Below are 11980 nucleotides of genomic sequence, written 5' to 3'. Positions count from 1 at the left end.
CAAGAGCAGTCGATGCACCTTTTACCTGAGAAGGTCGGGATCGAATCCATAGGGAGCTACAATAATGTTTGGAGTTGGATTTCTGTCTAATCTAGCAGTGCGTAGTGCTCTTGATTACACTTCCAATTATATTTGTTTGTTTGTTACTTCTAATTTTATGCTAATGATATGCGAAATTAAGTTAAGTATGAATGCTTGTAAGGTTTTCTAAATGGTTAACGAGGCACTAGGGAAGTGACTTTCTCCTAGGTGAATACTTGACGGGTTCTAAAGCCTAAGGCAAAGCTATTATGTTTGGGATCGCGATATATCCAATGCACGACACTACTCACTCTATACCTCTCGGTAGCTTGAGTGACTTTGCCCTAATTGACTTTCTCAAGACCAATTGGGTGTCAAAATTATGCAAGCAATGTAGGCTCAAGTCGGGTATTACTATCTCTAGATTTAACCCTTTAATTGGGGCTATCAATCTCTTGAATACGCCCCAATTCCTCATTGAACTGATTTTCCTAGACTCAAGCTCTCTTTCTCAAGAAGAACCTAAGTCAAATAGGCACAAATTAGTGTTTGCAACCACTAATTCAACATGAATAACACAAATCAGTCCAAATATCAACCACCCATAAACATCTAAGCCTTAGAACAAAAGACCCATCAAATACCCACACTAGGGTTGAGCCACAATCCTAGCTAATGGATCTAGCTACTCATAATAATGGAAGAAATCAGATATTTAGATGAAGAATAACCCATAAAATATGATTACAAACTAATATTTGAAGATTCAATGTTAAACCAGCTATAAAATTACTCAAAATAGACTAAAACCGCTGTTCGCGTGCTCAGCTCAGATAAAGATACCCTAAAAATCTGAAAAAGAAGTATTTATAAAATGCTGAATTTTCTGGACAAAAATACCCCTGACGGAGGTACCGCGGACCGCGAAAAATGCACCGCGGCCGCAGTGAAGCTTTTTGGCTTGACTTTTCGTTCTCTGAATCTGGCCACCGCGGACCGCATAAAATGCACCGCGGCCGCGATGGTTTCACCGCGGACCGCACAAATGGTCTGCGGCCGCGGTGTCTTGCAATTTCCAAAATCCTGGGTTCTCTAAATCTCCACTCTACCGACCGCAACAAATGGTCTGCAGCCGCGGTGAGGCTTCTGCGGCCGCAAAGAATCTACCACGGACCGTACTGCCTAACATTACCAGTATTGCACCTCTCTGAATCTCCTCACCGCGGACCACACTAAATGGACCGCGGCCACGGTGGGTCTGTTGCAGCTGCAATGGATTTTATGATGCAGCAGTGCTTTGACTTGTTCTTGGTACTTGTGCAGGTTTCACTCATTTTTGAGCTGGTTTTGACTTCTTTGTCACTTTCTTGACCAAACACTGCAAACAAGTACAACATGTAAGCCTTTGGGACTATTTGTATACATTTTTAATCCAAACTCAAGTAAAAAGGAGTATAAAATGAACTAGAATCCCTAGTTATCAGATATTGATGTTGCTTCAACGAGACGACATTAGGGTTGTTCTTGAACAAAGACGACGGAGTTGGGGGCTGAGCAACTTAAATTTTCTGTTAATATATTTCAATATATCTCGCTGTATTTCATTGTATTCATTGTATTTTTTTCATTGTATTTCAATGTATCTCGCTGTATTCTATGTATTTCATTGTATTCATTGTCTTTTTTTCCATTGTATTTCAATGTATCCCGCCGTATTCTATGGATTTATTGTATTCACTGTCTCACTATATTCCATGAATGTATTCATATATTTTTTTCATTAATATAATTTATGTATTCAGACGTATTATATAATTTCTCTGAAGATTGCTATATTTTTGGGGCGTGTTTCGATTGAGAATCTTTTTTATAACTGGAAATACAAAATTTGTGTGTTATAATTGAGTTTGTTGAGTTATATTAGGAGTCTATTATGTTAATTGATTCACTTTCCGTTTAAAAACAATGTAATCCCCTGTTTCACGCCGTGAATACAGTCGAATACAATAATTTGTCCAGTTGTAATCCCATGTTTCACGCCATGAATACAGTCGAATACACTCAAATACAATAATCTGTCTAGTTGTAATCCCCTGATTCACACCTAGAAATGCTACTGTATTCATGAATACAATAGCTTAAATACATCGAATACACTCTAAAAAATCTGAAAACATAGCTATAGGAAGTAATATAGTAAATGATAGCTACAACTAGCTAATAACCACTAAAACATAGTGGTTTCTGAAAGTTTCTCATATATTTTTCGTTAATTAATTATGTTTGAGTTAATGATTAAGGCGTCAACGTTGCTGTTGAAAGGTAAATTAAGTTGGATGATCATAATTCATATGACTAAAAATGACTGCCTTGACTTTACATATTTACAAGCGAATTAGATTACCGGGATAGTGGGATAAAGGCGGATTTTAAATGTGTTCAATTAAAACTGTTATTTTTAACCCCACTATGAATACTCATGCAAAAAGAAGAAAGCAGTACATATCATAAGATCATTTCCATTCTAAACCTAACTACCGAGTCCATATTACAGATTCGTCTTTGAATTTGTGGCATGATATGAATTGTTAACTTCATCTGCCAAGGGGCTGAAATACCTTAATATGGTAAAATTTGATCACATATGCATATAGCAGTATGAATTTAGCACTCGTGTTATTGGCCTTTATTAAAATTGTATTTCTTACTATAAAGTCGACTCGTTCGTTATTTTATACGTATCTGACCATAATAGGCTCTCCTTCTGTACCTTGAATTTAGCCGTTAATCTTCACCCTTTTGCAATACCAAGGGTACATTTCATTTAACGGCCTTTCTGGTTAAGCAAAGATTGATGTTCATTAAATTAAATTAAGGTGCCGTTTGGCCATACAAATTTTTTCATATTTTTCCCCAAAAAGTTCACTTTTTTTTCGAAATTAGTGTTTGGCCATGAAATTTTTAATTTTCACTTGAGCATATATTTCAGGATTTTCCGTTAATTTGAAAAACTACAAAAGGTTATTTTTTAAAATTTTCACTTCAAATCAGTCACAAAAATTTAAAACAGCCCAAAATTGTATTCATGTTCAAACACAACTCTAACTTTCAATTAGCATTTTCACTTGAAAAGAAATTTTATTTTTTTCCAAAATTTTACAATTTTTTTGTCCAAACGCCCACTAAATTCCCAAAAGTCCCATTTATGAAATGCACGCACATCGAAATACTGTTAAGTCTAATCTTATCCTTGTCAACTCTATACGTTGTAGATAGATAAACAATTAAAGAAATTAAAGTCTTCGACATCAAACAGCAATAATTGTGCCCAAATAGTAAATACCTAATGAATTATAGGAAACTCCAAGTTCACTGAACCTGGATGCACGGGCGAATATAACCTTTAAATTTTATTTTAAAAAAACTTAAAAGTTGAATCCATTAAATTTAAATCACGGCGAGATGTTGGGTCAATACCAGAATCTTATCCCTTCATGAATTAATATGGTTTTTCTTTTGGGAAATGTGTCATTTTTGAAAATTTCTTAATGTTAACCATCTTTGTATTTTGACATCTCAACTTAAAGAAACCAACTAATGGAGTGGTTGCAGAAGGTAGGAGCACGCCACAAAATGAATCTATTTTCGTAAAATTAGACATGATAATGTAAAACATCATTAAAACGTTCATACATTTGGGTGAAAATCAACGAACTTCTTAACTTATAAAATTAATATATAAACACATAGTATATTTTAAAATATATCTTTTTCATTTTAAATGCATTGACTTTATTAGTTCTTCTAGGTTATATTAGCCACTTCATCGGACGAATCTTTTTATATAGTTGAAAGCAAGTGGTCTTAAATACTACCAATTTTTATGGTACTAGCAGTTCATTGTCAACGATGATTGCACAATTCATTCTGCCTCACCTAATTCCTACAAATTTATTAATTTGGGCTCCACGTTCTGAAATAGTACACCCCGCCCCTCAAGAATTTAAAGAAAAATATTACTCCCTTCGGTCCAAAATAAGTGATTTTTTGGATGTTTTCACACAAATTAAGAAATCCACCTTTTAGCATTAATTAGCAATGGAATTGACCATATTAACCTTTACTATCTCACATAAACACTCCTAACACATATTCCAACACCATTTACTTCAAGGACAATGTAGGAAAAAAATAATTAATTCATTCTTGAAATCTGAAAAAATTACTTATTTTGGACCACAAAAAAAAGGCCAAAAAATCACTTATTTTGGACAGGAGGGAGTAATAATTGATCGCTCTTGAATGGAATATGAATTTATTGGCTTTGACTCTTGGACGAATGATTGAGTCACCTAATTAATCTCATTTGATTACTTGATTTAGGCATGAATTCATTTGCGGTGGATTGCTAATAATTTGTTTTTGTTAGACTTGAGTTAACAATTGAAAAGTAAAAAAAGAAGATTCTCATTGCCGTTACGGGTTAGTACGGTAAAATCTCTTTACAGTAACTTTATTTGTTCCGATATTTTTTGGCTGCTATAGTGAAGTGTTATTATAGAAGGCATATATTATAACATAACAAATCGATTCCGAGAAAAACTTGACTTTTATAATGAATAGATATTATATAGAGATGCCGTTATACATCATAGTTAATTTTCTTTTTAAAAAGAAAAAACTTGACAAAGATTCATTCAACTAAAGGGCCCCGAAAAATTATATTATATTGCCAGATAAATTTTTATGTTTTATGTATATTTACTATAGGTTTGACTCCCCTAAACTTTTTGAGGTATCTATATTTTTATATTTTGACATACCTTAATGAAAATTCTGATTCCGCCACTACTTTAATTCCTTAAAGCATCTACCTTGGCTTGTGAATGAAAAAGTTAATACAGTATAAACAAGAAACAGAGCGTCAAGCTGTCAACGCATATCTAAATTTTATATTAACAGCAGATAAAAGAAGAATTACAATTAAAATTGTATCATGATAATTGTAACAATGACACGAATACTGGGTTCGAATTCGCTTTAGCAGGAAACATTTTATGAACTTTATCCCTCAAAATCGAACTTTCGGGCGCGAATCCTGATTAGTTAGCCCCAAAGCCATGACCGGACACCGGCTGGTAATTTTAAAAAAGAAAAGACACCAATATGAATCTTTGTTTTCCTCCATTATATTAGAGCATTAATTCATTCTGAGTGAAGATTCTGGAGGGAACAGCAAAGCGAGCTGAGAAAGATCTTGAGAGGTCATCAGAATCGGACAAGAATGAACCTTGATCAAAATTCTGTGAATAAGAATGAGGATCATATGAAAACCGCATTGATGAGTTTGAGCAATCGAAAATATATTTCTTCTGCATCTTTATCTTCCTCCATAGCAGTCTCCAGATTGGTGTTTTGCTTGATGATCGGCTCACCGGCAAGTTATAGGATACGAAACGGTCGTACTCTAAACCGGAGTAACACCGCCGCGAGCAGACGACGTTCCCGTCGTCTGAATCATACCAGGATCCGGTATCCATGAGATGAGACAAAATAGTATGTGCTTGTGATATGAAAGTATTTGACTTTTGTGATTTGTAGCATAGAGAGTGGAAACGCATGAAACAAAAGTGGTGCTATTGCTACTTATATATAATGCAGAAGAATAATGTCTAATATACGTTCCTACTGTCCGGTCTAGTGTAAAATGGTTCAATAAGTGAGCCGGCACGTGATATGTTCAAGGATAAATGAGTCATTTACAGTACGTAGGGTTGTACTGCTTCTTTGTCTTTTTTTTCTTTTCTTTTTACGTTAATAACCGAGAGATAGAGAACCTGAAGATCTAATAATCATTGAAATTCAAATTTACTAGATTGTTTGGACGCAATTAGAGGTGGACCCAAGATTTGAAAGTCATGGGTGTACTTTTGCATTCACTTAAAATTTGTTTTGTATATAGAGTGTTACTATTTACTAAAGACATATACATATATACATAGAATTTTTGTAGAACTTTTCGGGTGCCGGTGACCCCTCTATATAATAGAGATCCACCTCTGGAGACAATACTCATGGAGGTAGAATTATATTGAGTTGGATCGTTGCCTTTTGTTACTATTATTATTACTCCCCTAGAGTGTTCGTCTCTTTGTTTTTCATTTTGAAAAAATTCAAATAAAGCTAAATAAATATAGAAGATTTGTAAAGTAGTCCCTACTAGTTTGAGATTGATTCAAAGATAACGTGGTCATAGTATTATGTACACAAGATTTTCGAGACCCAAAACATCTATCATCCTAGTGATTCAATTGTCTGATGTCTCAATATCCATGCTATAGTATCAACTGTCTGACTTGAAGAAAGTTGGCGAAAAAACTTGTTATCAAGTTTTCAATGTGTTTTTTCCCATTAGAGTGACACAAACTCTGGCAGTATTTTCAGCAAGTACAATATGTTAGATTAGTTAGTGTTTGATGGGAGTATTTTAAAAGAGGTTGTTTTGTCCCTCATTGAAAAAAAAAAAAGAAAGGAAGAGGTGTTTAAAAGCACTTCTTTGTCTTATATAGTTTCAATATTTTTAAGGTTGTTTTGGAGGGAAATTGAAATTTGACTATACTATTAATAGTCAAGACTGGACAATTGGGCACTTGGGGCAATTGAGCCAATTAAGTAGTCCGGAATTAATATTTTAGTCACCTATTATTAAATTAATTAAAAACATTTTTGTCGTTTTAATTTCAGAAAACGTTTTTAACAGCTCTCTTTTAAATTCAAAAGAAGGTGACTATTGGTTTTAACAAGTGCCTGTTATGAAGAGATGAGTCTGTTAATTCCAACAGACTCCTAGAGGTATTATAAATACCTATATCATCTCCAAAACGAAATCATCCAAAAAAACTTTCATCTTTTTCTCTCCTACTTGTTTTCTATAACTCACAAATATTCTGTTCTTGCGGGAAATTCGAGTTAGTTGCTGAAACTCGAATTTCTATATATTCTGCTAATTTTTTCTAACACAATCCACATAAATTTTCCGCCGGGCCAACGATATTGAAAGGAAAGAAGACTGAACAAGTGGTTGGAATCTTAAAGGCTTTAAGAGGTCCAGATTAGCAGACAAGTCTCAAATTTCAATAAAGCCACTGATTCCACAGCCTTTGTTTATCTTCAATTCTTCATCCATACTTCGCCAACGCCTAATATGCACAAAACCAAGACACTATCACTCACTAGCCACTAGAATAGCTAAAGAGGAAAAGACAATTCCAGTCGTCACCAGTACCTATCTGTTATAACTGTCAATCATTACAATTTAAGTTTCTTTTGCACTTCTCCACTTTTATTCTCCTCCTTACCTTCTATTCAATATTCCGTATATAAAATGTTGTGCTAGAGGTTGATACACAGTATTCTCCAGTATCCAATGTGTTACCCGAGAGGTGCTCATTGTGTTGGTGTTCATGACAAGCTGGGAGAACGTCGTGGACGATTTGTTCCTCCTGATACAAGGGAAGATGTGCAGATACAAGTAAGCAGTATCTCAACTGGAAATATTGGAGCTGCAGTTGGAATGACGAAGCAGTGTGTTTGTTCCCCAACACATCATCCGGGCTCGTTCAGGTGTAGGCACCATCATTCTGATTACAAATGGCAAAATGGAACCAAATCAGTCACTAGGAACTAGTGCTGCTATACTTTTGCTGCCAAGGCCTTATATATAAGAACTCAGCTGTATAAATTACTCCTACCATATATCCTTTATTTCCTTAGTTGTGTTCTCTTTTTCAATAAGATGTGCATAGTCCTGTTGACACCATCTGAAGATGAATTTTCTTTTTTCACGTAATTATATCCAAGATTCAAAAGTTCATCTCGAAATGAACAAAAAAAAAGGCAGCTCGGTGCATTAAGCTCTCGCTATGCGCGGGGTCCAGGGAAGGGCCGGACCACAAGGGTATACTGTATGCAGCCTTACACTACATTTTTGCAAGAGACTGTTTCCACTGCTTGAACCCGTAACCTCCCGGTCACACATCAACTTTACCAGTTACTCACATAACAAAATGAGTCACTTTTAAAAAATAATCTGCAAAATTTTGAAATGTCCATGCATGTATCCTATAGTTGCTTTCACTTGCCAACTATATACCTTGTCTTCTCTCATTTTTAAAGAACAAACTAGCAAAAGCAAACTGGAGAAGCCACTAGAAAATGGAAATACCAAAACTAAGAAGTGAAAATCAAATATGTCTAAACTTCACATAGTTCAGTAGTATGACGAAGAAGTGAAAGTAACATCAAAGTTCCTAACTAAATTGTTTCCTACATAAATGGAAGAGAGAAAAAACAATGCAAAAGAAGGCCAGGGGTATAGTTGTAAACAAGCATTTTACTTTAAAATTTATATAATGTATATCAATTTCTAATACAACAAACCAAACATTCAAAAAAATAATCTCTGCATAACTAATACCTGCATAACTTATCCCTGCATAACTAATCCCTGCATAACTAATACATGTATAACTAATACCTGCATAACTCTAACCGGCAACCAAACGACCCCTAAGTTCTTGTTTCATCAAAGGGACTTTTACAGAATTGATTCCCAGGCCAATGGTTTGGTTGGTTACTATATTGATAGAAGTTGATACAAAGTTAGTGGGACAAAAATAAGAAACTTCCGAACAGTTAAAGTATAGATTCCCTATTTCTGCACGATATCCAACAAAATAACCAGTAAGAAAAAGATCAGCCACAGAACAGATGTTTTAACTATCTTAAGGTAACAGTTCTAATGGGAAATTGCTACACTGAAAATGTCGACAAAATTTTTATATGAAACTTTTTCCCTGCGAAAAGATTAGAAAAATGTTTACAAAATCTTCTTTACGACGCCACTGCTAGAAACTTGTGATGGACTAAGATTAGGACTCATGAATAGAGAGTCAAATACTACTCAACATAGAGGCTTTATCAAATGAGCCTATTTACAATGAAATGATTTAATAACTGTTAAGGAGTAATATACACTAGTACTGTATCAAATCTTAACGTGTATACAAAAAATTAACAAGATTGGCTGAGGAATGGAATGGTAATCCAGCATGTCCTAACTAAAAAGTCATTCTTTTGATTTACCACTGAGATCCGCCAGGCGAGCAACAACCTCATCGTAGTTTGGACCAAACATATCAGGCTCACAAGAATTTGCTCGAGTGTGCCCTTTCATTAGCTCAGCTGGACTTATTTGTTCCAATTCAACTGGAAGGGATGCTGTTCTGCCTGAAGGACCATCTCGGGTTCTCTGCCTCGAGACTTCATCATTTGCAAATTTTAGGCCATGGTTTTCTTCTCCTGAATCTTTATCACCAGACTGTGGCTCCACATGTTTCCTTCTAACCGATTTTGGTTTTGGATTAGCCTTTGCAGCTGCATTGTCGTCGCCATCATATTCTACTTTGGCCACATGAGCAGAATCAAGACCAGAATCAGAACTGCTTTCTGTTGTGCTCACTCTTGATTTGGTATGATGATGCCTTGCATTCTCATGATTGAATGTAGCAGCTTCAGATTCTTTATTTTGACCTGATTCAGACATGTGCACTTGTTCATATAGCTTCTGTTGTAAGGCTTTTGAATTCCATTCTACACCAGATTCTGTTGCTATATCTTGCATCAACTGTAGCTTCATATCCTTTTTATGTGGTACTGCCTTTAATTTTTCAGCAAACTATCAAGAAAAATGAGGAAATAGGAATCATATGAGAAAGTTTACAACAACAACGACCCGGTAGAATCCCACTAGTGGGGTCTGGGGAGGGTAGTGTGTACGCAGACCTTATCCCTACCCTCGGCTCAAGAAGACGAAAAGACCATATGAGAAAGTTTATGCATGAATATTATCTGCGGGGGAAAAAATGAGTATTACCTGTTTACTAACATAAAATTCAAGAGAATTTCCATATCTCTCAGAAAATATCGTTCTGAGTTGACGTAATTCAGGCAGGTCAGCTAGTCTTGCTGCTGCAAACATCATACATGCCACAGCTTCCCTGCAATTCTCGGGGCATTCCCTAAAAGATGGATAGCATATTAATTTGTCTTTAGTACATACAATATAAAAGGGCATCCCGGTGCACAAGGCATCCTGCATTCACGTAGGTTTTGGGAAAGGCCGCACGCCAAGGAATATATGATATTGACAGCCTACTAGAGACAACTTTACACGTTGCTCCAAGGCTCCCCTTCTTCGGTACACACAATATAATTAACCATTTATGTCTTCTATTCTAATGAAACACCAATAAAATAATGTCCAAGTTACCTCTGTTGAATCATGGTTTCAAGGTGACAAAAAATATGGTCACAATATTGCTCCAAGAAATCGTAACAGCTCAAAAGATTCAGCTCAACTAGAAGGCCTTCAGTCTGTTGCAGTAAAACAAAATAAGCAGACTTTACAAGGAGAAAAGTACAGTTTTACTTTATAGCATACAAAAGGCCAGAAATTGAAGTAGTATGAATTTGATGAAAATACTGAGCTCTAAAGTCCACATTAGAATAAATGATACTCCTTAGAAGAATGGGAATATTTGGGATGATCTGTTGCAATTTGCAACCAGTCAAAATTTTCAAGATATGAAAACAAGCAAAAGAAAATTACCCTGTCGTAGGCATTGACATCCAATCCAGATTTAAGAAGGTCAGCCATATCATTCTTCAAGTATTTCTGCATTGCATTTCTCTTCTTCCTCACCATCTCAATTCGAGTTTTCATCTGCTTGATTGTAGACTTGCTGTACCAGAGATCATCCCCAAAAGAATATGACAACAATTAATAGGGAAAGAAAAAGTATCTTTCTTACATTGAAAATCAAACAGAGAATTAACCCCTGCAGAATTGCCACTCTTACCATTTGGAGCAAAACTTGTTTCTCTTCCATGAGTCCAACATTTTGATTTTCTTCTATCGGCTAAGTTCACGAGCTGGAGATAAGCGGACTCAAACCACTGACATCCGTCGTAGGGTAAACCACAGCCTCTCAGGTCCCCAATGCACCTAGGAGGTTACAATATTATAATTACAAGGATACAATTATTATGATCCAAATGCATTTCAAGTCACGCAAGAATCAACATAGAAAACTGATAAGAAGAATGAAAATAAAATAAAAAACAAACTACTGTGTTAGGACAAAGAAAAAAGAAACCTTTAAATATGAAGGAGAAAAGAACGTAATCTCGAGTTTAGGAGAAGCTCATATATTAAGGAGTTACTATAATTTAGAATCTAAATCGCCATAAAAGAAGTTGAAGAAAGATATAAGTCCAGCTATATTCTATGGGGTCTTGTCGGATAACGGACAATGCAGTGATTTTACTGTAATGCCCTTGTTATTCACGTGTGTGTTACACGTTGTGGGGGAAGGGGAAGGGTAGTATGGTAAGTACATACAGGTTCAATGAAATACGAAGTTGGCGGGTTTACATGGGATTTGATTGACTGGGAGTGCAAACCGCGGGAGACGAACCGTTGAGGATCAGCTCCTCTTTCACTTTCCATCCATAGATGTTTTTTTAACTTATTTTTTCTTCTATTTTTTCTTCTTTTACTTTGGGGTGAGTGGCTGTGTATAGTGCTTTACCACTGCAACTGCAATGGCGATCTTGGAAAATAAACTGAGACATAGGGGTCATGTTAGGTGTTTGATCTAAATTACTACAAGTTAGACCAATTTTCTAATTAGTCAACTAGATGTAATAACGAGATAATAATAAGAGCACAATTTAAGATGCAGAAATAAAGTGCAAGAATTAAAGACACCAGAATTTTTATACTGGTTCGGAATCAAGGTGAATCCTAGTCCAGTCCCCTTGGCTTGCAAGGGAGTTTTCTTTCAGTGAATGAGTTTCTCGAGTACAAGGTGAATGGTGTGGTTTACACCAATGGCTC

At 35.5% G+C, this 11980-nt stretch overlaps 1 protein-coding gene across 1 annotated transcript; it reads right to left on the bottom strand.

Annotated features, from left to right (window-relative positions):
* Window positions 1–8938: 8938 nt before the first annotated feature.
* On the bottom strand, window positions 8939–11316 carry LOC109240127. Its single transcript, XM_019406752.1, has 6 exons — window positions 11238–11316; window positions 10941–11086; window positions 10691–10823; window positions 10352–10455; window positions 9956–10100; window positions 8939–9757 (listed from the first exon to the last, which is right to left on the bottom strand). The coding sequence occupies exons 2-6, from the start codon at window positions 10979–10981 to the stop codon at window positions 9149–9151; spliced, it is 1032 nt and encodes a 343-aa protein (XP_019262297.1). The 5' UTR covers window positions 10982–11086; window positions 11238–11316; the 3' UTR covers window positions 8939–9148.
* Between the last annotated feature and the right edge of the window lie 664 nt (window positions 11317–11980).

Source organism: Nicotiana attenuata, unplaced genomic scaffold, assembly GCF_001879085.1.
Source record: "Nicotiana attenuata strain UT unplaced genomic scaffold, NIATTr2, whole genome shotgun sequence".
In the NCBI taxonomy this organism is placed as follows: Eukaryota; Viridiplantae; Streptophyta; class Magnoliopsida; order Solanales; family Solanaceae; genus Nicotiana; species Nicotiana attenuata.
Note: the sequence above shows the minus strand (reverse complement) of the source record. Positions and strands in the feature narration are given on the sequence as shown.